This window comes from Cnephaeus nilssonii (genome assembly GCF_951640355.1).
Source record: "Cnephaeus nilssonii genome assembly, chromosome: 4".
In the NCBI taxonomy this organism is placed as follows: Eukaryota; Metazoa; Chordata; class Mammalia; order Chiroptera; family Vespertilionidae; genus Cnephaeus; species Cnephaeus nilssonii.
The window spans coordinates 68,310,033-68,337,608 of record NC_137075.1 but is presented as its reverse complement, the minus strand read 5'-3'; the positions used below and the strand labels follow the sequence as shown (position 1 = coordinate 68,337,608).

General features: G+C 47.6%; 1 protein-coding gene across 1 annotated transcript in view; it reads right to left on the bottom strand.

Annotated features, from left to right (window-relative positions):
- PAQR5 (progestin and adipoQ receptor family member 5) overlaps positions 1-27,576 on the bottom strand; it is an 82,611-nt gene that overhangs the window by 41,014 nt on the left and 14,021 nt on the right. Inside the window, exon 2 of the mRNA XM_079769790.1 lies at positions 11,567-11,731. Within this exon, the coding sequence (XP_079625916.1) occupies positions 11,567-11,617 (51 nt within the window). The 5' untranslated portion in view covers positions 11,618-11,731. The remainder of the gene's footprint in view (positions 1-11,566; positions 11,732-27,576) is intronic.

Genomic DNA, 27,576 nt, shown 5'->3' with positions numbered 1-27,576 from the left:
AGAACCATTTCCTATAACCATTTGCTAGCTTCATTTGTTTTGCTAGCATCATTTGTAACTTTTATGTATTTAGACACATGGTCTTCTGATTCAGCCCCAGCACGTTAGGGGCAGACCCTGTTTCATTTGATCATCCTCAGAAGTGCCCAGCAAGGCAGGGACTGTCAAACTCATTTTACAGACGAGGAAACTAAAACTCAGTGAGTAAGGCCCTAATTACCTTATGGTGGTGTAGTGGTTAGGATTTGGTGCTCTCACCGCTGCAGCCCAGGTTCAATTCCCAGGCAGAGTTTAACTCATGCCTTGCTTGTTGCAGTCACCCTCCCCCCGCTCAAAGAGGAAAAAAATGTCCCAACGCACAATTATAGCAGAACCAAGGAGCAACCGCAGTCTGTTGGGTTGTAAAGTCTATGCTTGCTTCACTGCCTCCAGCCCAGTGGAACTAGGGATTGCTACAAACATCTCATGGAAATGCTAAGTGTTACCAAAGTTTTCGGAAGGAACAGGTCACTGGAACCAGAGTGATGAAAGGAGGACCTGGAAGGATGGCTGGGGAACTTCCAGTTCTGGCAAAATGTTAATCGATTAGATGTCATAAAGGATCCTTCTGACTAAAACAATTCAAATGCTGGATGAAGTATGCATCGGATGCTGGATAAATGCCTCAGCAAGACAGCATACCAGCAAGGAGGTCACAAAGCCCTCAAATGAAAGGAACCCAGGACCCCTGTATGGTAAGCTGCTCTCAACATCAGAGACTCTGCTGTCAGACTTTGTAAGTAAGAGGTGAAGCCCAAAGCCCATCAAAGGCAGAGAATCTAATGGGAGACCTCACCAAGAAGGAAGGCTAGGACTCTAAAGATAACTGGATGCAAAATAAATCCCACCAGGCAGAAGGAGACAGGCAGGAAAGTTGTCTCTCTGAAAAAAAATCTCTCCCAAGAATTCAGAACCATAAGTTCATTTTCATATGGGTTTCTGATCCAGATTCACATGACCTCTGTGGTCCAAGAAATTTAAAGTGGAAAAATGAAAGTGGTTACAAATAGAGGTCAGCGTTTTGTAGCTCCCTCAGGCAAGGAACAAAAGCAAATGAGAATGCTCATTGAAGGATTTCTACTTTAATACAAGCATGCACATACCTGGAAACAAAACACCGTGAATGAGAAACAGCAAAAACAGTAGTTGACAGAGAGCTCAAAGAACAGATACTGAAATATAAAATAACTATGCCCAATATGTTTAAAGAAAAAGCTTTAAAATATGGACAAGAAGCAAAGAGATTTTAAATGAACCTAATATAGCTTTCAGAAATTAAAATACCGTATTTTCTGGCATATAAGACGACTGGGCGTATAGAAGATTTTCCTGGGTTAAAAAGTCGTCTTATACGCTGGAAAATACGGTAATTAAAATAAAAGTCATTGAAGAATAAACAGCAGACTAGACCTAGCTGAAGAGAAAATTAATCAACTTAAAGGAGATTCCCCCCAAAAGTATATAGAAGTCCAGAGAGATTAAGAGATGGAAAATATTAAAGAGCAAGTAAGAGGCATGGAGAATATTTCTCTAGAGGAAGAAAATACAATGTGTCTCCTTTTTTTTCTCTTATTGACCCCCTAGAACCATTTCCTATAACCATTTGCTTCTTGGTGATATTTGAAGAGATAACTGGTAAAGTTCTAGAATTATGGAAAGTTCCAGTCCTCAGAGCCAAGAAGTTAAGTTAGGTAAAGTAGAGACAGTTGCTGCTCACCAAATATTCCATGCACTTTCCCCCGTTTTTCAGACTTTCTTGCAGTTTTGGTTGGGGCCATATGTCTATTTCTAGTTACTGTTACTTCTAGGCCAGGGCAGTTAAAAATATATATATATATTTATATATAAAATATATATATGGAAGGGAGAGGAAGGGAGAGGGAGAGAGAGATAGAAACATCAATGATGAGAGAGAATCATCGGTCAGCTGCCTCCTGCATGCCCCACACTGGGGATCGAGACTGCAACCCAGGCATGTGCTCCTGGCTGGAATCGAACCTGGGACCCTTCAGTTCACAGGCCGACGCTCTATCCACTGAGCCAAACCGGCTAGGGCATTATGCCTTTTTGTAGTAGATACCACGGTGCACTTAGAGGGGACTCTTCCCCCCTTCAGAACTGAGCCACTCATCCCTCTATGGGAATAGTTTTTGGCCAAAGTGCTCCCTTGACCATGTCATACTCCTTGCCCAGGGGCAGCACACATCCACTGATGGTGGAGACAAAGCCCTGGTCTCCTTTGCTCATTTGGGACAAGTCTGATGAGCAAAGCCCACTCCAGAGCACTCCATGTGATCGGCTGAGGCTCTGATGCAACTTCTCCTTCTACCCAATCCTGCTTCCCTCAATTTTTCCAGGTGGTATTTCTGAGAACTCACCCCGATAAACTTCCTGCACACAAATCTTTGTTTCTGGGGAGCCCAACTTAAACATCGCCCTTTCTTCCCCTTCTGTGGCAAACGGAGGCCACATGTTCCAGACTGTGCAACCACAAGACAGTAGATCTTCCATCTCCCAGTTCCCCATTGAACACTTAGTTATGTAATGTGAATATGAAATAAAGCTTCGCCATGTTGAATCATTGAGCTATTTGGAGGAATTTTTAAAATTTATTTTTTATTATTCACAGTCCCCCATCCCTTTCCTCTTTTTTCCCCTCCACTCAGCCCCCACTACACCCCAGGTCTTCACCACACTATTGTCTGTGTCCATGGGCTATACATATATGCATATAAATTCCTTGGTTAATCTCTTCCCGCCTTCCCTCTGAAATCTGTCAGTCTGTTCCATGCATCCATGTCTCTGGACCTATTTTGTTCATCAGTTTATTTTGTTCACTAGATAACACATATAAGTATGGTCATCTGATATTTGTCTTTCTCTGACTGGCTTATTTTACTTAGTATAGTACTCTTCACGTCCATCCAGGCTGTCACAAAATGTAAGAGATCCTTCTTTTTTTACAGCCGCATGGTATTCCATTGTGTAAATGTACCACAACTTTTTATCCACTCATCTACTGTGGGCACTTGGGACTGTTTTCAGATTATAAATAATGCTGCTATGAACATGGGGGTACATATATTATTTCTGATGGGTGTTTTAGGATTCTTAGGATATATTCCCAGAAGGGGGATCGCTGTGTCAAATGGAAGTTCCATTTTTAATTTTTTGAGGAAACTCCATACTGTCTTCCACAGTGGCTGCACCAGTCTGCATTCCCACCAGCAGTGCACGAGGGTTCCTTTTTCTCCACATTCTTACCAGAACTTGTTGTTTGTTGATTTGTTGATCGTAGCCATTCTGGCAGGTGTGAGGTGATACCTCACTGTAGTTTGAATTTACATCTCTCTGATGATTAGTGACATTGAGGGTTTTTTTTTCATATATTTCTTGACCAACTGTATGTCCTCTTTGGAGAAATGTCTATTAGTCCATTGGCCACTTATTAATTTATCTGGAGAAATTCTGAAAGTCAGCATAGGTTAGCCCTTTCTACCTAGTACAGTTATTGATATTAAAATAGGTGGAATAGACATAAAACTAATAAATATAGAGCATATTTCTAAATAGAGTTATAAAAGAAGTGAAGGGGAAAATAGAATGTTAAAAGGAAAATAGAGAACAAGAATATAAAACTCAACCCAAAGAAGGCAAAAAAGGAAAGGATAACTAAGCAGAGAAAACAGGACAAATGGAAAGCACTTAAGATGACCAAAATAAATGCAAATATGTCAATACTTGTTATAGATATAATCGGACTAAACTGTCCAGTTAACAACAAATTCTGTCAAACTAGATAAAATCCAACTACATGTCATTTGCATGAGACACAGTTACAATATAAGGACAGGGAGGGATTGAAAGTCGAAGGAAGGAAAGAAAGAAGCCAGAGAAATAACAAAAAACACAAAGCTGGAGTGTCTATGCCTGTCAGATTCTAAGACAAAAGGCATTACTAGACACAAAGAGAATCCCTACGAAATAATAAGGAATTTACTTCCCCAGGAAGATATAACAATTATAAACTTGACTATACCTAAAAAACGCAGGCTCAAAACATATAAGGTAAAAATTTACTTATCTACAAGGAATAATTCACAGACCTGCTATCATAGTGGAATATTTTAATACATCTCAATTATGGTAGATCAAGCTGAACAAAATTAGTAATAATATAAAATTATTTGACCTTATGGGACATACACAGAATGCTGCCCCCAGCTGTTGGAGATTATACAATATTTTCAGGTACACTTAGAAGACTTATGAAAATTGATCATGTGTTAGATCATATAACTAGTCTGAACAAATTTCAAGGCCTGGAATAGTACAGAGGGCATTCTCAGACAACAATCAATTAAGTTAAATCGATAACATTAAAACTCCATTTTACACTTGGGAATTAAAAAATAAACATGTCTAAGCAATCATAAGTCACATAAGAAATCAAAATGGACATTAGAAATTAATTAGAATAGCACATATAGGCTGAAGTTAAAGCAATACGGAAATAGATATAAGTCAGTGATTAACTTAAGAAGTTAGAGGAGGAACAGCAAATAAAATAAACCCGAAGTAGAAAGCCCCAGTCAGGGTGCATGTGGGAGGCAACCAATCAATGTGTTTCTCTCACATCAGTGTTTCTCTCTCTCTCTCTGTCTCTTCCCCTCCCTTCCACTTTCTCTAAAAAATCAATGGAAAAAATATCCTCGGGTAAGGATTAACCCAAACAAAACACAAAACAAAACAAAAAAAACCCCAATGGAATTGGAGATATGAAATACATAATAGAAGCTCCACTAAGTCCAAATTTGCCTCTTTTCAAATATTAAAAAATACAAACTGACAAGATTAATCCAGAAGAGAGAAAAACAAAAATCACATGATTATGCCAGTAGATGCCGAAAAAGCATTTAATAAGATCCAATACCCTTTCATAATAAGAAAGCACTCAAGAAAATAGATATAGAACTTGCTCAACCCAATAAAGCCCATCTATGAAAAACCCACAGGTAATATACTTCTTTTTTTGTGTGTGTGTCTATGAAGGGTTTTTTCCACTTAACCCCCTTCACTTTTTCACCCAGCCCCCCAACCACCCGCTAACATACATACTTCTTGATAGGAAATGAAAAGTTTTCTTCTTAAGATTAGGAACAAGACAAGGATGTCTGCTCTCACCACTTCTATTCAATATCATAGTGGAGGGTCTAGCTAGGTCAACTTGACAAAGAAAAGAAATAAAAAGCATCTAAACTGGGAAGGAAGAAGCAAAAATATTTGTAGATGACATGATCTTACATATAGGAAATCTTAAAGGATTCACTGAAAAACGATTGGAACTAATAAATGAGTTCAGCAAGGTTGCAGGTTATAAGATTAACCTTCAAAACTCAGTTTTATTTCTATTTACAAGGTGTGAACAATCTGAAAATCAACTTAAGGGAACAATTTAATTTAAACAGCATCAAAAACAATAAAATATCTAGAAATAAATTTAACAAATTATGTTAATGGTATAAGACCTGTACACTTAGAACTACAAAACATCACTGAAAGAAATTAAAGAAGACCTAAATAAATGCAAAGACAACCCATGTTCATGGATTAAAAGAGTTAATATTATTAGAATGATAATGCTCCCCAAATTGATCAACAAATTCAATGTAACCCCTATCAAAATTCTAGCTGTCTTTGTGTGTGTGTGTGTGTAGAAACTGACAAGCTGATCCTTAAATTCATATGGAAAATGCAAGGAACTCTGAACAGCCAAAACAATCTTGAAAAAGAAGAACAAAGTTGAAAGTCTCACATTTCCCAAAACTTATTACAAAGCCACATAATCAAGACAATGTGGTACTGGCAAGAATAGACAAATAGATCAATGGAATAGAACTTAGATTACAGAAAGAGTCCTTGTATTTACAGTCAATTGATTTTCAATAAAGTTGACAAGGCAATTTAATAAGAGTCCTTCTAACATATGGTCCTGGAACTACTTGATACTCATACATAAAAGAAAAGAATAATTAACTAAAAAATGGATCACGAAAGAGATAAAACTCTTAGAAGAAAATATGAGTAAATCCTCATGACCTTGCTATCATCAACAAATGACAAGTGCTGGCGAGGATGTGGAGAAAAAGGAACCCTCGTGCACTGCTGGTGGGAATGCAGACTGATGCAGCCACTGTGGAAAACAGTATGGAGTTTCCTCAAAAAATTAAAAATGGAACTCCCATTTGACTCAGTAATCCCACTTCTAGGAATATATACCAAGAAACCAGAAACACCAATCAGAAAGGACATATGCACCCCTATGTTCATAGCAGCACAATTTACCATAGCTAAGTTTTGGAAACAGCCTAAGTGCCCATCAGCAGATGAGTGGATTAAACAGCTGTGGTACATCTACACAATGGAATACTACGCTGCTGTAAAAAAGAAAGAACTCTTACCATTCGCAACAGCATGGATGGACCTGGAGAGCATTATGCGAAGCAAAATAAGCCAGTCAGAGAAAGATAAATATCACATGATCTCACTCATTTGTGGAATATAATGAACAACATAAACTGATGAACAAAAATAGAGACAGAGAAGCATTGAACATACTGTCAAACTTCAGTGGGAAGGTGAAGGGGGTGGTTAGAGATCAACCAAAGGACTTGTATACCTGCATATAAGCATAACCAATGGACACAGACACTAGGGGGGTGAGGGCATGTGCCAGGATGGGGGGGAGGGGAGTGGGGATGGTTGGGGAGAGGTCAATGGGGGAAAAAGGAAACATATGCAATACTATCTGTAATACTTTAAACAATTAAAAACAAACAAACAAACAAACAAACAAACAAAAAATCTTCATGACCTTGGATTAGCCAAAGGTTTCTTAGATATGACACCAATAGCACAAGGAACAACAACAATAAAATAGATAATATCAAAATTTAAAACACTTGTGATTCAAAGGATACCATCAATAAAGTGAAAAAAAATTAACACACAGAATGGGAGAAAATGTTTGCAAATCATAAACTGATAAAGGACTTGTATCCAGAAAATATAAATATCTTTTACAACTCAACAGTAAAAACACAAATTGGCCCAATTTAAAAATGGGCAAATGACTTGAGTAGACATTTCTCCAGAGATATACAAATAGCCAATAAACACATGAAAAGATGCTCAACATCACTAATCATTAGGGAAAAGCAAATAAAAAACTACAATGAGAGCTATAGAATAGAGTTGTTCCCTGAACAATTTTACAGGTTGCCATTCATGTAGACAAAAAGGTGAATGGTGCTCCCTTGGAGTAAGCTATATGGTGGCCCTGCTCAGACATTTTACAGATAAATCCTACCAAACACTCAGAAACATGTAATTCTAATATATTATAAATTTTTCCATAGGATAAATAGGCAACATTCTCCAACTTGTTGTGGTTGGCATAATCTTAATTCCAAATCCAGGCAAGGGTAGTATAAGAAGGAAACATTATAGGCCAGCTCATTAAATAAATTTAAGGATCCTAAACAAAATATTAGTTTATGGATTCCAGCAATAGATTAATAGAATATTACACCGTGACCAAGTTGTATTTAAATGCAAGGTTAGTTTAACATTAGTAATCAATCGATGTAACTCACCACATTAGCAACTTAAATGCGTCCTGTACGACCACCTCAAAAGATATAGAGGGGGAAAAATGTCCTGTAAAATTCATTTCTAATTAGAGGAAAAATATCCTAGGAAACTAGAAGACTATCCTTAACCCAATAAAGATTATTTACACACACACACACACACACACACACACACACACACACACCTAACATTCTATTAAATGATGAAATGTTGAAAGCATTTCTTTTGATGACAATAAAGAGGATACCAAGGTGCCTGCAATCAAGACTGCTATTGCATTTTAATAAGCTCCCAGGTGATTCTGATGGTGGTGTTCCAAGCTCCCACTTTCAGAAACCCTGGGCTAGGAGAAACCATTTGCCTGTTGAGATGGCTTCTTGCTCCTGGATGCCCAAGGCCACCCCTTACCCAACACCACTCCCAGCCACTTGCTGGCCTATGCTTTCTTTCTTTCACAATAATCCCACTGCTTTATTTAATTTGAATATATATATATATATATATATATATATATATATATATATATACATTTTATTTTAGAGACAGAGGAAGGGAGAGGGAGACATAGAAACATCGATGATAGAGAAACATTAATCATCTGCCTCCTACACGCCTCCTACTGAGGATTGAGCCTGAAACCCAGACATGTGCCTTAAGGGGAATCAAATCAGCAACCTCCTGGTGTCTGCTACAGTGCTCAGCCAACTGAGTGAGCCACACTTTCCAGGCTTTTCTATTTAATTTTTCTTGGATCTTCACAATAGCCCTGTGAGACTGGCCTACCAGATACTACTTCCATTTTACAGATGAGGAAACTGAGGCTGAGAGAGTTTCCAGTCTTGTTAGAATCCCCACAGTCAGGGGCAGAGCCGCAGTGCAAGGCTGGGAAATTCTCTTTGCAAAGCACCTCAGGGCATCCTCCTGCCCTGTGCCCCTGAACTAAGGCATCTAGGATGGTCATGTGCTTACCTGTAACCTGCAGGCCAAGGCTGTAGTTAATAAAAGATTCTCAATTTGACACAGAATGCCCTTGTTTCATGTCAAAGTGTCATGCTATACCCATATGAACTTGCTATCTAGACATCTCTGTTGTCTCTAAATTGGGTCTGTGTAGGAATCAATGCCTAGATATTTCTTCCATCCCTTAGCTATTTGTTCAAATCTTTAATAACGGGTGAACATACCCAGGCCTGTTTTTTAGCTACAAGGGAGACTAGAAATTAGGAGGCATTTACCCAAGTCCCACCTGTGAGGAAAGGGAGAAACTGCCCTTTCCTGTGAGTAATCTCTCAGCCAGGAAAGTGCCAGAATTATAACTCTGACAATGCCGAGAGGTGGTAGGTGTCCTGCTGTCCAGGGCCCCATGGATGAGGCTCAGAGAGGGTGGGGAAGTGCCTCAGGCCACACAGCTGGTTAATATACAGGGCAGAGGTCCTAACCAACAGCTGGAGGGCCTCGGGGAAGGGAGAGGACATCTGCAGCTGGATGAAGAAGGAAGCCAGAAAGGGGAACAGAGCGTAGGGGGTAAGAAAGCCTTCTTCAGACAGGGATCAGGCGAATGTCCAAGCTGGCGGGGAGACTAAAGAGACCACCGGTGTGGCTAGAGAAGACGGTGCATGGATGGGAAACCGAGCAGGAGGTGGGTAGGAGTCAGGCCTGCCAGTACCAGGCTAGGGAGCCTGGGTTTGAGTCTGTATGAGGGGCTGTTCAAAGTCTCCTGCCCACACGTTCTACCGATCCAAGTCACCTGGAGGACTTAGGAAAGTCAATAATAATGATGACAGCCAATATTAGTTCACCATATGCCAGGCACTTCACATGAGTTATCTCACGTAACCCTCACTGTAATCCTAGGAAGCAGATACTATTATCCCCCCGTTTCACAGATGGGGAAATTGAGGTAGGCAGATTAAGTATTTTGTCCAAGGTCACTCTGCAGGCTGTCTTGGGACCCACAGAATCCACCAAAAGTAAGCTTAACATTTGCATGAAGTCTCCTATTTTAATTTTTTAGGCAAGTTATGCATTTTTCTCCTTAATATACTTGCACCTGTTTTAATATAAAAAATTGCCTTTCCCTTCTCTCACCAAATCCTCCTGTAACACTACCTTCCAGGTGGGTGGAGCCACTCTGCTTTCTCATCGGGGGCAGGTACCGTGGGCATGATGCTGGGAAGCCCAGTAGTGGGTGTGGGAGCCCAAGGAAGGTTTTGACGTTGGTTCTCCACCTCTGACTAGTGCCATTTTACTAAAAAGGATACTGTCACCTCCATCGTTTACAGAAACTGGACAGAGAAGACATGTTCATCTTTTTAGCTTTCTGAAGTTTCCTGGTCCTCGTCTTTGGAATTCCAGCAGGTTACCCAAAGTACCCACTGAGACCACTCTCCACTTCTCTCCTGCACATACTCTGAACCCGGCCTTGACCAGAACACCCCGGGAGATGTCCGATGATCACCATCCTGAGTCCCACACCTGCCCTGAGGTTTCCCATCTCCAAGTCTTTGCTCACACTGTTCCTTCCACCTGGAATGCTCTTCCCACAACCCTCACAACACATCTGAAAGGCGGCCCTTCACTGGGCCGCCCCTCATCCCTTCCTCTAACCTGCTGTCAGTGCCCAATCCCTCCTCGGACCCCACCTGTCCCTCTCTTGGGACACACCCTAACCCACTCTGCAACAGAGGTGCTCGTGCAAGGGCAGGATGGGTATGTGATTATTGCACAGAGTGATGCCTTGTACATAGTAGGCAGTCAATAAAAACTTAACGAGTGAATGGGCCAAAGAGTCACCTTGTGACCCCACTAATCACAGCCACTAGTGCTCTGTGGGTAGAATCAACCACCTAAACATTCGCACCAGGAAGGCAAGTTGATGGCCCTGTGGGACCTGAGGCAGGCGCTCTGCTCAACAGCCAGGGACCCCAGCTTCATTCTGAACTGGTCTGTTACCTGTTGCATCCCTCATGTCTTCCCACCAAACAGCCCTGCGTCGTCTTCGATTCCCACTCCGTGTCATCTTGCTGGAATCACCCAGCTTCACCCGCTATCAGGGCGAGCATCTGGCAGTGTATCGCCTCTTAACCTTCCATTCATGCTGCTGTGGAGTGCTGTCTGAGCTTGGTGGTCAACCACGTGCCACGGAGCTCTCCCCTCCCTCCGGGACTCCCTCCAGATGAGAAGTCCCGCCCTGAGCTAACACTTCTCCAGTCAAAGAGCAAGGAAATTGGACACCGAAACAAGGGTATCATGAGACGATGTTTTCTGTGCAAGGGAAGGAGGGCTTGCACCAGTTGGCCAGAGCACAGCTCACAAGAAGGCCGCCTCACCGAAGGCTTACTTAGAAATGCAGACTGCCAGGAGTCCCGGTGTTCTGGGATGACTGCCCTTGAGTTCCCCGGCCAGGGGACCAGGGCAGGGCGAAGGCCCACCAACACCCTTCTCATCACCTTGACCCCTGCCCAGCCTGGGCCTCCTGTAAGTGATGGGGACAACAGCAAAGCATGTGCTGGGGTGTCTTCACCGCTGGCCCGAGTTCAGCACCCATGGGAGGATCTTAAAAAACCCTCTACCCAGCAAGATGATGTTGGCTTCACCTCCTCCACTCGAATCTGTAGTCTCAACGACGTCACTTCAGGATAAAATACAGATGTCACAGGGAAGGGTTATGTCACAAACAGTTTCGGGAGCATTTCCATGTCCAGGCTTGCGGTAAGTGAAGGAACGGGAAGCTCTCCTCCCCGAGGAGTCTGGGAGGAACGCTCTGGAGAGAGCGGGCCTGCACAGAGCTGACGGAAGACAGAGCCATCCGCTGTTGCAGAGGCCACATCCTCGCCACCACCCGGAGCTCAGCCATGCGAGGGAGGGCACCTACCTGGGGCATCTGGTCTATGCTGAGCAGCCTGGGGAGCTTCAGGCTCAGCATCTTGAGGCCGGGTGGGGAAGGCCAGTGGGTGGTCGCCGCTCTGTCACCAGGCCTCACTCGAAGCGCTCACATGGCCTGGGGAGCCTCTGGCCAGCGGGTGCCCGGGCTGCTTCCCTGAAAGAGGAGCGTGAAGAAACCCAGTCAGTCTCAGCCCAACTCCAGCTGGATCAAGGCTGTCAGGTTGTTAATGGATCAGACCTTGCTTACGATGGCACCATAACCAGGCTTTCTTAAAACCAACAGCCCAACTATCAGGCCGCGGAGTCACTCCAAGAGCACTGGAGGGAAGGTATGAAGTCATAACACGGGCAATCACTGAATTGTAGAGCTGGAAAGGGCCGAAAGGGCACCCGAGCCCCTCCCACTGCACATGCGGGTCAGAGGGTGGATAACTTCCCCAAGGTTGCACAACTAGGGGAGGGCCAGGACCGCTCACTTCCCACTGCACCACGTGCTGCCCCTGGACAGATGGTGTGACCCCACAGCTGCGTCCACCCAGCGGGCAGCAGAGGACTGAGAGCCATGCTCCCAATCACCCAAAGAGAAGCAGCTCTTCCGGAAGGCAAACCAGAGCGTGTCTGCCCCAACACAAAAAAACCAGACCAGGAAAATCCATCGCACTTGCTGGAGACAGAGCAACTCGGACTAACAAGGTTGTTTACGTGTAGGATTAAGACTGCTTGCCCTAACCGGTTTTGCTCAGTGGATAGAGCGTTGGCCTGCGGACTGAAAGGTCCCAGGTTCGATTCCAGTCAAGGGCATGTACCTTGATTGCGGGCACATCCCCAGTAGAGGATGTGCAAGAGGCAGCTGATCGATGTTTCTCTCTCATTGATGTTTCTAACGCTCTATCCCTCTCCCTTCCTCTCTGTAAAAAAAAATCAATAAAACATATATTTTTTAAAAAAGACTGCTTAACCACTGTGGCTAATGTGAACTAGAGAAACTCAAGTCCTCGGGACAGGCCCAGGAAACAGAAAAATACAAGCTGGCTTAGCAAAGGAAGAGCAGAGCTCAGAAAGTACCATCGTCAAAGCTTCCTTCTACCCCATTGTCATTGGGCCCAAAGCTGCCACCTCTTAGAGCCCCCCAGAGGGTTCGGTCCCCGTCTCTGAAGCCCTAGGACCCCGCCTGTGCCTCTGCGGCGGCCTGAGCCACATCTGCCTGCAGGGAAAGCTACCTGCCGGGGCCTCCTTCCTGCAGTTACAGAGGACGCTCCGGATGCCTGGAAACTCAGGTGTGTGCCTGGCTCATCCTGGGCCTTCAGAAAACATGTATTTAATTCTGTTAATGTAAGCAATGCTGTTCCTCCTGTAAACTTAAAGTGTGGTGTTTTTGTGTGTGTGGTTTGTTTATACTTATACATCTTATAGTTCTTTATGCTCTATGTGTCATCTGGAATTATGTAGCACAATCAGTTGTATTTGTTTCATTGTCATAAATGTGCTATCTTAACAACACTGATGTAAGTATTACTCACAATAGTCAAGAGGTGGAAACAACACACAGATCCATCAGCAGAAGGATAAACTAAATAACAAGTAAACAAAATGTGGTCGTACAATGGAATGTTATCCCGCTTTCAAAAAAAAGAAAAATAGAAGTTCTGATGCATGCTACAACGTGGGTGGAACTTGAACACATTATGTTAAGTGAAATAAGCTCGTCACAAAAGGACAAATGTATGGTTCCGCTTAGTGAGGTACCACGAACAGGCAAATTCACAGAGACAAAAAGTAGGATAGAGGTTGGGTGGAGGGAAGACTGGGAAGTTTTTTAATGGGCACAGAGTTTCTGTTGGGGATGATGGGAAGTCTAGAAATGGGTAGTAGCGATGGTAGTACAACCACCATGTGAATATTCACTGAATTGTACACTTAAAAGTGGTTAAAATGGCAAACGTTATGTTGCACACATTTTACCACATTAAACAAGTTACGTAATATTTCCAAATTACAGAATAATGAAGAGAATAATTTTTTAAAGCACAGGTACACTTTACCCAGGTTAAAAAACGAAAGTTAACGCTTTGCAAACAAGCACCGCTGATGTGAGTGGGACACCGCGCACCTTGGTTCGCTTGGCCTTCCAGGTCTCAGTCGCCAAGCCGGCGGCACCACGGGTTCACCCAGTGGCAGGACACGAGGTGGAGGCCCAGTGCTGGGGGCATCTCAGGTGCACCAGCATAACCCAACCCACGCTGCGTCTCTATAGACCGGCCCACCTAGGTCCTCTGGTTCTCCCCGGAGTCCCCCCAATGTCACGGGCAGGAAAAACAAGAGATGGTCCTACTCTCACAGCGCACACTATCCAGGGAGGATGACCACACGAAACATCGAAAGTGAGGGTAACAGGGCTTCTGGTCAGAGGGCAGAGCAGGCACATGCTGTGCTCGCCTCCCCCCGTGACCACATCAGCGTTATAGCCCCATCACCCCGGAGAACCATCTGAAGACCAGTGAACAGGCTCCTCTAACCAACGGGCCGAATGTCAACTGTCATTGAAAAATAAAGTAAGATAATAAAAAAGTGAGAGGTCATGCAAGCGGTGCAGGATTCACCCCCTGCTTCATCCAGCCACTGTTCACTGCGTTTTTACCATGTGATGAGGGCGGGGAGGGCTGAGGTGCAGCTGATTACCCTCGGTGGGCTGCTGCAGCTTGAGGGAAAAGGTGAGAATTTAACGGACATAAACATGGTAGAGTTTGTGACACACAGGATAGAGGGGAGTGGCTATCCTCCGTACCATTCTGGTTTTTGTTACATAGGAAGAAAGATGGATAAGGCTGTCCCTGTTCCCAAGAAACGGATAAAGAAAGAGATGAGACAGCTATGCACCAACCAACTAGCACAAGTCACCCTGAGAATAGGGGAGACCCTCACCCAGTCTGCACCAAGCCCGTGAGGTCACCCTGCCGCCTGCTCTCTCGTTCACCCTCACCATGCCATCTCAGGAAGCTGGCAGAGCAGGTGAGGACCCGGGACTAGATTCAAGCCACATGGGTTCAAAGACCCGTTTGCCATTTCCTTTGCGACCCTGGGCAAGGAACCTAACTCCGCCTGCCTCAGGGTCCTCATCTGTAAAATGGACACAGCAGCAGTACTTTCTTCACAGGGTTGCTGTTACGATCAAAGAGAGAGAAGCCAGGTAAAGGGCCTGCTATCAAGTAAGTTTCCAACCAATACTTGCTATTATTATTAATTTCCACAGAGAAAATTAATTATATATTTTACAGGCAGGAAAACTGAGGTATCAAAAAGTGAGGGGGCTTGCCCTAGATGACACATGACTTGCATCTGAACTCCAGCCTGGCTGCAGCCAGGGTCAAATGCCCACCTCGGCAAAATTAGAGACGACTTTCAAACAGCTCCCTGTTCATTAAAACCACGATCATCGTGTCCAGTAATGCAGTGTTCTCCAAACTGCAGGTCACAACCTGTCAGTAGATCATAAAATCGATTTAGTGGGTCATGACTAGCACTTAAAAATAGAATAGTATGAAAAATAATAGAACAAAATATCAGTGTATTGCCTAGAGTAAATGTAAGTATAGCTCTGTGACATTCCTGTTGGTTATGTATGTTAAGTTATATACACTGAGTGGCCAGATTATTATGATCTCTGAACGCGTAATAATCTGGCCACTCAGTGTGTGTGTGTGTGTGTGTGTGTGTGTGTGTGTGTGTGTATTTTAGAGGCCCGGTGCATGAATTCGTGCGTGGGTGGGGTCCGGTCAGCCTGGCCAGGGGGAGGGGACATGGGCGGTTGGCCGGCCTGCCTGCTGGTCGAACTCCTGGTTGAGGGGACAATTTGCATATTAGCCTTTTATTGTATAGGATATACACTGAGTGGCCAGATTATTATGCGTTCAGAGATCATAATAATCTGGCCACTCAGTGTATGTTTGTTATGCTATTCTTGCCAATATTTGTGTACTGGGTTAGGAAAAAAGGTATTTCTTACGGAAGGTCACACTCAAAAAAAGTTTGAGAAAATGTGCGAATGCCATTGTGAGGAGCTATGGCTTTTAAAAATGTCTTCTGGAGTCACACACACCATGATGTGTCCGTGGAGTTTGGGGGACCAATGCTTCCAGGTATCCAGACAAAACAAGGGCTGGACAAGAAGCCCCTCCTAACAGTCCGTGGAATGTTGTAACAAGCACCCTGGCCACCTGAGCTTGGAGAAGGTTCTAACGGTGGGACCCCAGCTCCTCAGAAGCCTTCTGATGACGTGCGACAGGCGGGAGGCGCATGGGCTGGGGACCCAGGGAAGACAAGGTCAGGTCTCCCCTGTGCCGTCTCCTAGATATGACCTCGGCGGGGCGGAGTGACTCTCCCTGACTCATTGTTGTCATCGGTGAAATAAGGATATTGCTATCTACCCAGTCAGAGCTGTGGGGAGTTAAAAAGAAATAACAGACATAAAGTTATTATACAAATTCTAAGTAAATACCAGTAGTGTGACTCTCCTCCTAGTCGTGGTGCCGCTATTACTACTATAAATCACAACACACTCAGGAGAGGGGCCCATCCGCTGCAGCAAGTCCTAGGATGGGGGTTTGTAACCCGAGGTTAATAAAATTATAGGTAAAATCGTGTGTGTGCATGTGTGGGCACATGTTTGTACATACCAGTAAACATGTGTGTTTGTGTCATGGGGGACAGGGCCACGGCTTTCATGTTGTCGCAGCGAGCTGGAAAGGTTCAGGACCCTTAGCCCCTTTCCAGGCCAGGAGTCACCGGGCCGGCTCTGGTGGTGGGAAACAGGTGGACTCTGTGTCGTGTCCACCCGTCGGTGGATGAGCAGAGCGTTCCTTTGCGGAAACTTGCTCCTGCGCCCGGACGCAGGCCCCGTGGTCTGGAAGGCATGCCCTCCCCTCAGCAGGTGTGCTCCAGAGACTCTAATCTGCAGGCGGCGCTGGCCTTGCCTCTCACAGGGGTGCCCACACCCCGGCAACCAGCCTGGCCCCACCCACGGGCCACGGGAATGGTTTTCACTGCAGACCCTGCTCTCCCCGGAGCTGAGCTGGGAAAGCGGGCCAGGGGGGCCCAGCAGGCACCGTCAGCCCGCTACTGAGTTGGGGCGCTGCCGGCACCATCACCACTGTGGGCCACCCAGAGTGAGCCAGTGGGGGGACCGCTCCCAACCGCCTCCCTGAAACTCCTGGGAATCTCCCCACTCCCGCCAGCCTTCAGCCTGTCCTCCCGCTGTGAACACCTTCTCCCTGTCCACTCTCTGGCTGCCTTCCAGGCCCAGCCCTCCCAGGACCCTTCCCTGCTCTCTCCTTCCCCTGAGCAACCCCAGACCCGTGAGAGGGTGGCAATCACAGGCTCTGGGTCAGGCGGATCGGGGTTCCAGCCCAGGCTTCTCTACACACACGTACAACCCTGGAGCACACTGCTGAGCCGCCGCAGCCTGGTCTCCTCCCTCACTCATAAGGCTCTCTGCACAGTGCCGCCCGCAGCACCTCAGCAAATGGCAGCTGCTATGGCCTTCGTTACATAGTCTCGGATTCTTCTAGGTGTGGTTGTTTCGGTGCCTGCAATTTAGATTGCTTGAAGACGGGGCTAGATCTGCTTTTATATGAAAGGAGAGACAATAAAAACTTACTGCTTTACTCAAAGGCAGCCCATTTGTTTATTTGCCCATTCCTTCATCCAACCCTCACATAGAAGTCTATGTGCCAGGCACTGCCCGAGAGCAGGGGACGCAGTGGTGTGACCACAGCTGAGCCTTGGGGAGTTCCTGCAGAAAAAGAGAGCCATGCAGGCCAGTGCCTGGGCAGGTCAGATGCTAGCGGGCGATGAAAACAAAATTCTATGGAAGCATGTGGTGGGGACGGGGTCAGATTTCGGGGGAAGAAGCAGAGAAGGTGACATTTGTTTAGAGATCAGAAAAGTCTGTCAGTTTGCAGAGGGCACAGCGTGCACAAAGGCACACAGCAATGCTATAGGACAGCAAGTCACCCTTTGGGCTCCTTTAGCAAGTGGGAGGCGTGTGTCTTCTTCTGGCTAATTGGGGGCAAAGTTGGGGAGTGAGTGTGTGTGTGTGTGTGTGTGTGTGTGTGTGTGTGTGTGTGTAGGAGGTGGCAGGAGGGAGCCCAGGGTTGCCATGAGGGTGGGGGCAGCCCCACAAGGGAGATAGTTTTTATCTTTCTTTGGGGGGACATTTTCATTCTCAAATGTTTCCCCATGCTGCCTGCTCACCCACTTTCTGGCAGGAGGCTGCCATGTGGGCAGGAGGCTGCCGTGTGGGCAGGAAGGGAGGGAAAGCTGGTACAGGGGGGCATTCCATGGGGCGACTCCTTGTCACTGCCCTGGAGACCTCCGCTCGCTCCTGCTGAGGATTCCAGCATCCTGCCACCCAAAGCTGTGTTTGCCCTCCCCTCTCCCCTCCCTAAACTGTACTTGCTGGGACACCCGCTCACTCCTCCCTGCAGCTACTGAAACGTGCGATTTGCTCAGGTCTCTGTCTCTTGCCACAGACTCTCTCCCTGTTGTCGACTGCACCCAGCAGGCATGCGGGCATTTACTCCGCACACAGTGAGTCCCAAAGCACTCCAGCCCTGTCCCAGGCACCGAGGACACGCAGGCTTCCAGACTTCTTAGGTCCCTCTGAGCGCCTCCAGGAGCTCATGCCGGGTGGAGAGATGAGACGGACCAGAAACTGTCCAGGTGCGGGGATGGGAAACTCCAAGAAGCACAGAGAGGTGAGAAGAGCTGAACACAGAGTATGGTAGAGACAAGGAAAAGGAGGGGCAGAGTGGGATGAAAGTGCAGAAAGCAGAGACTTTGGGCTTCTAACGTGCTTTTAAAAATAACAGGATCACACTGTCATGGGGGATACATGACATTATCATCGGTCAAAGCCCATCCAATGTACTATAGAGAGTGAACCCTGGTGTAAACAATGGAGTTAATACTAGAGGCCTGGTGCATGAATTTGTGCACAGGTGGGGTCCGTTGGCCTGGCTGGTGATTGGGGCTGATGAGGGCCGGCTGGGGGAGGGACCGCGGGAGGTTGGCCGGCCACGGGAGGTTGGCTGTGGGAGCACACTGACCACCAGGGGGCAGCTCCTGCATTGAGCATCTGCCCCCTGGTGGTCAGTGTGCATCATAGCTACCGGCCAGTCTTCCGGTCTTCTGGTCCTAACGGTCGCTTAGGCTTTTATATATATAGACTAGAGGCTCGGCGCACGAAATTCGTGCACGGGTGGGGGGAGGTTGTCCCTCAGCCCAGCCTGCACCCTCTCCAATCTAGGACCCTTCTGACTGCCTGTTTAGGCAGAGTCTTGAAAATAAACAGAGCACAGCAGCCACAGAGGAGAGAGGGCATTCTAAGTTGAGGGTGTAGCAGGAGTCAAGGGAAGGAGGTCGAAAGAGTACACAGTTCTGGGAGCTGTCTGACGTTCAGCACCGGGGTGGTGGAGGGTGTGGAGTCATAGTCCTGGAGAAGAGCCAGATGAAGACTAGTGCACCCCATCTGAATGTGGTGGGAATGAGTCCCTAGGGGGCTGGTGAGTTAGGACTTGGGCAGGGGGGTGTCTCAGTGATGGTGATGGGAGAGAGGATGGTGACCCTAGGTCAGATAAGGAGAATTCTGAGGAGTGGATATTAGTCCATTTCAAATCCTGGCTACCTGCACACCTCTGGCAGATGACCTAATCTCTTCAACTTGAATATTCTTATCAGTTAAAAGAGGATAATGAAAGTATCAATGGCTCCTGTGAGGATGAAAGACCATGGGATCTATCAGAAAACAAGCACTCAATACATGGTGGCTATTATCACCATTGCACCCCAAACCATCTGAATTCTGCATTAATGCTCCCTCATGCTCCCTCTGCCCTTGGTTTGTAATTCTGCATGAAAACAGACTGCTTCCCTCTGGCTCTGACCCACCTCCCAGTCTGGAGCTGTGACTAATGGGCGCTCCACGTGCTGTGAGAAGGGGTTGCCATGGCGACCTTCCAGCTTGGCTTTTGGACTCGGTGAGTGACCTGAACCTTTTCTTTGTTCCAGCTATCCCAGCTATTCTAGATATTTGCCACTAGGCGACTTGTGCACATTTGAAAAAGCCTGCAGGATATTCTTTAGCACATTGTAGAGAAACACTGGAAACAATCCAAATTCCTGGCAAGAGAGAGCTGGCTGGTTAAGTTATGGTACACCCATGAAAAATTGTACTGTGCGGCTATTAAAAATGTTACAGATCTGTGGTTACTGACAGGAAACAGTGTCACAACTTGTTGTTAAATGAAACCAGCAGGTTATGGAACAACCTAAATCTTGTAACACCACCTATATACAACATTGAGTTACATTTAACAGCTTGTATTTATGGACAGAAAAGTGTATGGAAGGACGTTCCTCAAAGTGTGCACGGTGGTTCTCTCTATGCGGTAGAGGTCAGCTCTGGGGATTTTCTTTACTTTCTTCTTTACACTTTTCTAAAACACAGTTTGCCTAAATGAGCATGTGTGCTATTATTGCCCAGTGCATGAAATTCATGCACAGGTAGGGTCCCTAGCAGCTGCCAGCTGCTGGCTGCTGGCCAGGGCCTTCCTTCGTTCCACGCCACCCCCTGGTGGTCAGCACACGTCATAGTGAGTGATTGAACTCCCGGTCAGTCGAACTCCCGAGGGGACACTTTGCATGTTAGGCTTTTATATATATATAGACTAGAGGCCCAGTGCATGAAATCGTGCACTAGTAGGGTCCCCTAGCAGCTGCTGTCTGGGTACTCCCTCCCTTCCCTGGCCAGCACCGCCCCCTGGTTGAACTCCCAGGCAATTCCTGGTTGAGGGGACAATTTGCATACTACACTTTTCTTATATAGGAGGATTAGCAAAGCAACAATACCACTAAAAGGAAATAAATGAATGAGTCCTCTAACCCTTGGCCGGTCTTAAAGAAATTAGCTACGTGAGCCAAACCATGGCACGTTTGTACTGCAAATATTTGCAAATCCATTGCCAACAGTGGCATGTCTACACACACCTACCTGAGAAGCTTGTCTGCCTGGGCCCTGCCAGGGGCAACAATGGCCTGGCAGTCCTCCATCAGGGTGACTGGGACCCAGGTCCTAAAGCCAGATAGCTCATGTATTTTGGAAAAACAACCACCTTTCCCAAGTCAGAGGCCTAAGGGGACTCCTCTGTCATCACCATGGTGAAGGCAGAGGTGGGCAGGAGTGCCCTGCACTGGGAGCCCTAGGTCATCAGTCCGTAGTCACACACTGAGCACTTCCTGTGTGCCAGGCACCGTGCCAGCCTTGGAGATACCGGGAAATGGGGCAGAGAGAGGCCTGCTCCCACGGGACTCCTGGCCTCATAGCTATGGGGCTCCAGGAAGGGCTTGGAAATCGGAACCCTTCTGAGTTCCTGCAAGGCCCTGCTCTCCTGACTCATGGCCCACACTTTATGCTCCTACAACAAAATCGTTGGGTCCCCGCCAGAAGGTCCCTGAAGACCTGGCTCCTTAGCATATCCTCCAGCTTTCCACAGCCCACCCAGCCCCAGCCCCGCCTCCCACCAGCCTTGCCATATGCCGCACACACCATCACGGGTCTCTGCCCTTTAACATGATGGCTTTCGCACCTCCATGCTTTCTGTACTTGCTGTTTACTCAGGTGAGACCCCCTTCCTCCACTTTCTCTTCTTGACAAAATTCTATCCATCCAAGTCTAAATTCCAGTATCACTTGAAAGGGTCTACATCATCCCGTCTGCAAACTTCACAGTGACATACCAGTGCCCTCGCTCCCGCAGGTCAAGACTGGCTGAGTCTGCCCTAACCGGTTTGGCTCAGTGGATAGAGCATTGGCCTGAGGACTGAAGGGTCCCAGGTTCGATTTTGGTCAAGGGCATGTACCTTGGTTGCGGGCACATCCCCAATAGGGGGTGTGCAGGAGGCAGCTGATCGATGTTTCTCTCTCATTGATGTTTCTAACGCTCTATCCCTCTCTCTTCCTCTCTGTAAAAAATCAATCAGATACATTAAAAAAAAAAAAAAGGCTGGCCGAGTGTTTCTGGTTCCCTGCTGTGTGCGAGGTGCTCAGCCCAGGACTGGGCACTGTGTTGCTGCTGAACGAATGCACGTTTGCTGAGCAGCTGAAGGACTTCCGCCGCCTACCGCAATCTGAACCCTGGTGGCAGGGTCTGGCAATTTCTCTAGAACCTTCTACCCAGTAGTTGGCATGCTTTTTTCATGAATCCTGTACGTCAGTGCCCAAATGGAGTATGCTTGGTTCAAAAATTATTTCAGAATTTTTAAGATCTGAAATCTCAAACCAACTATTAAAAAAATGTATGAGAGCCCTGGCTGGTGTGGCTCAGTTGGTGGAGAGTCGTCCCGTGCACCAATAGAGTGCTGGTTCGATTCCTGGTCAGGGCATATGCCTGGACTGTGGGTTTGATCCCTGGTGGGGGTGAATACGGGAGGCAACCAATCGATGTTTCTCTCTCACCTTGATGTTTTTCTCTCTCTCTCCTTCTCTCTGAAATCAATAAAAATACTTAAATAAGAAAGGAAGGAAGGAAGGAAGGAAGGAAGGAAGGAAGGAAGGAAGGAAGGAAGGAAGGAAGGAAGGAAGAGGCAATTGGGGAAACCTGACCATTGGATATTTCATGGTCATGAGAAATGGTCAGTTCTTAAAGTGCAATAATAGGACTATGGTTATGTTTTTAAAGGGCCCTTTCATTGAGATATGTACTGAGGTAGTTAGGTAGTTAGTTACAAATGAAAATGATATGAGGTCTTGTATGGTGATCTGCTTCCACAGAATCTGCTGGGAGCAGGGGTGATGGGTAAGGGTGGATGTGAGAAAGCCTGGCCATGAGCTGATGACTGTGGAGGCCAGGCATGGAAGTTCATTATACCCACCTCTCCATTTTTTTTTATATGTTGTTAAAAGGAGACAATCACAGTGTCAAAAAATACCCCTGGAATGTGAACTATGTCTTGCCTTCTTCTCAGACACTGCATGGCCGAAGATAAAGTAAAAGTATGTTGTAGGAATAATTATCACTGTGTTCCCACTTCCCTAACATATGAAATATCAACATGACAGTTTTGAAACTGACATAAGAACTATCGTCTGAACAAGATAAAACTAAGGAACTTAAGGACAAATGGGAAATGCTTTAGAAACAAAAACTATGGCTCCTGATAAAAGACAGCAGTACTCACGGAGGAAAAAAAAAAAAAAAGCCAAAAGGCCTTGTCAGCGGAAAATATTCAAAGATATCTGACAAATATATCTTCTCACCATTCCCCAGCTAGGGTAGAGTCAGGAAATTTCTAGGAAATTTATAGGAGAAAACATACTTGTGACATATGATACTGCCAATGTCCTTTGAATTTAAGATTCTGCCTTAAAAACGATCAAATAATATTTCATCTTCAATTTTTCATGACTAAATTTGTGTTTCTGAAGCATGTAGATTTTAATGTTTTGAATACTTCCTTTTTGTTTACCTGCTAACAGAGACCAGAATTATAATGTCTATTTTTATAAATTCACATTTACTTGATATTCTAAACTGTTATACATTTTTGTATTTAAAAATTATGAAATTGGTTTTACTAGGTCAAATGTTGAATGAAATGCCTTTCTGTAAATTACAAGGATTTACTCTAGTGCTATGTGGTATACAGGTTAATTTACTCCAGTATAACTATTCCTACCCATTGTCAGGGCTGGACAGGAGGGCGCTGGGCAACTAGCCTAGCGTCCTTACCTCTGACGTACCACCTGGAACTTGAAAACATACTGTTTCCCCAGGCCCACTACAGCCCAGGCGAGTTACGTTCTCCCAAGGTCACAGCCAGTGTTGAGACCCCTGGGAGTCTAGGCCACGGTGAGAACAGACCTACTCAGAGCAGATGAGCCACTGAGCCCCGCACAATGAGGACCGGGGAGCCTATGCTATGGCTCGTGGGCCTCCAGGGCAGGTACAGTAAGCAGGTCCCTCCTTCCAGGCTGGAACAGGGGGAAGCCCTGCCAGGTTGACGGAAGGTGAATGCAGGCCCTGAGTGTTGGGGTTCCCCTCCCCCAACAGGGAGATGTCAGGCTGCTGAGAGTAGGCACGATCTTATCTCCACCCCCTCCCAAGCTTCTAACCTGATCAAGACTTAACGTCTGAGATAAAGCTGTCAGCCTGGGAGAGCCCAGACCACAGGAGGAGGAAAAAGAGGGAGACCCAGTAAGGATGGGGTACCAGACACCTCACATCGTGGGGAAGCAGGCGTGGAAACCTGGAGGAGGCCAGGCAGTCTCTGAGGGCAGAGCAGGACCCCCAGGTGGGAGCTTTGGGGAGGTAGGCTTCAGCTCAAGCCACAGAGGCCCTGTCTCCCACTGAGGAAGGGCCGCTCGGTGGGCACTGAGATCCCCACCCAGAAAATGCCCAGTGGAGTCCGGGTGCTGACGCTTGGGAGGGGGATGAAGCTAGGGGGAGGGACAGGGGCCTGGAAAAGCTCTCTAGCAATAAGTCACAAACCCAACAGCACAAACACAGAACTCACCAGTGAGCCCATCTCCAGCTTTCTGAGTCAGAATCCCCAGCGGGCAGCCTGGTTAGTGAGCTCTAATGGCGATTCCCATGGGGACGGCCATCCTGAGCATCTGTGACTGTGCACCTTCATGTGGCCTAGAATTCACTCAGGAGGAGGCACTCGGGGCCCGAAGTCACAGAAGTACGGAGCTGGGGCCTGAGCCAGCAGGGCGGTGAGAGCAGGTGCAGGTGCAGGTGCAGGTGCAGGGTGGGCAGGAGGGAGTGTAGGAGGGGCACTGAAGGAGGAGAGTTTTAGATGCAGTCCCACACCTCCTAGGCTCCCTGCCCAGGTCCCAGGTGAGCGTGTAAGAAACCATGGCTGCCCTCAAGGGGAATGCCTTCCCGCTGAGGAGACAGACACAGTAATAAAACTGCGAGCGATCAGCGAACAGGAAGGAGACAGACTTCTCGGAGAGGCCACACCTGGGTGTTTCACAGGTGCCTCACACCCCACACACAACAGCTGGATCCTTGTGTGACCCCGAATCCTGCCCTTGCACACGCTGCTCCCTCTGCTTCAAGATGCCCGGATCCTCATTCCTTGTCTGCCTGGAAAATCCCACTCACCCTTCAGTGTCCCCCCCAAGGCCCCTCATCAGGCTCCAGTGTGCCTCACTCGCATCAGCCCCCAGGCCACTGGGAACTCCTCTGCACCCCTGCCTCACCTCAGGCTGCCCAGGTGCCCTGGAGCACGCCTGTCCCTCCTGGGCTACAGGCTGGCACCCTGCTCAGGGCGGGCCCAGGGACCAAGCACAGCGCCCGACATGCTGGGGAGTGCTCAACACATTGCCCCATGGCGTGGAGGAGTTCAGAGAAGGGACGAAGAGCAAGGATGTTGGGGCAGTCAGGGAAGGCTTCTGGAGGAGGCAGCGCTCGGGGTGGATCCCAAAAGGCGGGGAGGGCTTGCTTTGGCAGAGGAGAGGGAATGGTGCCCCCAGGGAGAGGAATTTCAGAGCAAAGGCCCAGAGAAGGGAAGCAGCTAGCAGAGGGTGAGAGGGAGGCCTACTGGTGCTGAACTCAGAGAGACCAGAGATGGGAGCCAGCAGGGGAGGGGCACGGGGAGCCGGCCAGGACACGGTGCCCCCTGGTGCGTCTCTCCCCCAGGCCAGGGTGCTCAGAGCAACCTCCCTCCTGACCAGCTCTCCTTGGCAATCATTAACCCTGAGTTCACAGGCAGGACCCGGCCAGCAGGACAGGTGTGTGTGTGTGTGTGTGTGTGTGTGTGTGTGTGTGTGTGTGCCCGCGCGCGCGTGTGTTGTTAACTGATCAAACTGCTGAGTGAGCCATTTCACACAATTATTACCCAAAAACACACCCCGCAGGTAAGGGGGAAACGGTCAGGGCAGCCAGGGTGGTTCAAACTAGCAGAGGAAGCAGGTCACGTGGACCAGGCAGGGGACCCGCATGTGCCCAAACCTTTAGATTAGAGGACATTGGGGGTCAGAGGACATAGGGCCCAGGTGGGAACAGGTGTGAGTGGAAAATGGCCCCACAGCCAATAAGGAGCTCAGACAGGCGGGAGCCTCGCTCCCAGACGATTGTCGTGGGTGAGGCGTGGGTCTGGGCCCTGGAGTCAGGGCGCCCCGGGTTTGAGCCCTGAGGTCTCTCCAGGCCTCGCTTTCCTCCGCTGTAACATGGGGCTGATGGCGTTGATCTGAAATCTCCTGTGGAGCCTCGGTCTGTGCCAAGCCCTGTACGGGCATTTTACACTCCACTGGATTTTCACAATGTGCCTCTGGGTGAGCATGTTTATAATCCCCAGAGTGACTACCTCTTGGGTCTGTTTCTGGCATTAACAAGAGCCCATGGGTGAGGGCTGGGGGCACGGTTGGTGTTCCAAAGGGCTCCTGCCCTTACGATGTTGTTAAGGGGAGGGCCCCCCTCAAACCTGCCGCAGGCTGCAAGGTAGACCGAAACTGGTTCTCCTTCCTCCTCGCTAGGCTGGTGTTGTTCCTGCTAACCTAATGGCACAAGGAACACATTTCACATCTGAATGCAGCGGTGGATTAAGAGCCCCAGTGGCTGCCATGTGACACAAGGTCTTTACTCCAGCATTATTAAGCACAGGCTTTCTAAAAGGGCTGAGGCAAATGCATTATTCAAAACCCACGGAGAATGGAATAATGGGTCCTTCAGAACCAGCCTCCAAAAACATGCAGCCAGCACTCGGGAAGGTGGCCACGGGAACCCCTGCCTGCCTCCCATGTGTCTCCACTGCATGACCGCCCGCCCCTCAGGCTCCAGGCCCACCTGCGCCCCTGCCCGGAGCTCACCCAGGCCCCAGGAGGGCTGGCCCCAGAGGCAGCAGCTTGGGTGGGGGTGGGGGTCTGGCCGAAGCTGTCCTGGTCATCCCTTCGTGCCCCCCCAAAGCTCCAACAGCCACTGGTTATTGTGGAAAATAATTCACTTTGCCCAGGGAGGGAAAGCCAGGCCTCTATATGAAAAGTGAGAGTGAAAGAAAAATTCACTTCCATGCTTAAAACGCCTCTCCCGAACACATGTCCCTGCAGTGGACCACAGAGCGCCGTGAAGTAGGAAGCACGCTTGAAGATGGATCTCTGTATTTCTTTCTTTCTTTTCTTTTTTAAAGTCTTTACTGACTTTAGAGAGAGAGGAAGGGAGAGGGAGAGAGCTAGAAACATCCATGAGAGAGAAACCTAGATCCGCTGCCTCCTGCACGCCCCCTACTGGGGATCCAGCCCGCAACTCGGGCGTGTGCCCTGACCAGAATCGAACCAGCGACCTCTTGGTGACGTTGAACCAGCACAGGGTGACGTTCAATCCACGGAACCACACCGCTGGGTGGGTCTCTGTATTTCTTGGCCCAGGAATGTCATACTGGGCTTGGCATCTGTAGAAGGAGGTGGAAAAGTGGTCACCTCAGCAGTATGAATCAAGGGCCCCTCCCACATCCTGAGGCTGGAAATGTCACCATTTCCCACTCACTTCTTTGGGCCTTAAAGAAGGGCCCTGGGAGCACACTGGAACTTTGGGGAGAAGGCAGGTGCCATGGTGATTCGCTGAAATGATTAGAGGAAATTTCTCTCTCTCATTTTTCACACAGAGGCCCCGATCTTCCTACCTGAGCAAGTGAATTCATTTCCACAATAATTGGTGGCGGTTGGCAGTCTGTCGGGAGGTAAATCAGAGGAGGAGGCGTGGAGCGAGGGCAGAGCCCAGCTGTGTTGGCCACATCGTAAGCAGTTTGTGGGAGGAGAACACTGGGCAGGAGCCCAAAGACCTGGTTCCAGTCTGACTGAGCAGTCCAAGCGAGGGCGTAAGCTGACCTTCCCGTGCCTCAGTTTCCCTGTACTAGCATGAGACAATGGAGATGGCAATACCTTCCCAGCACCCACGGGCTCTCAATAAACAATGCTGAAGGCATGGCTGGGCATCCGGAGCAG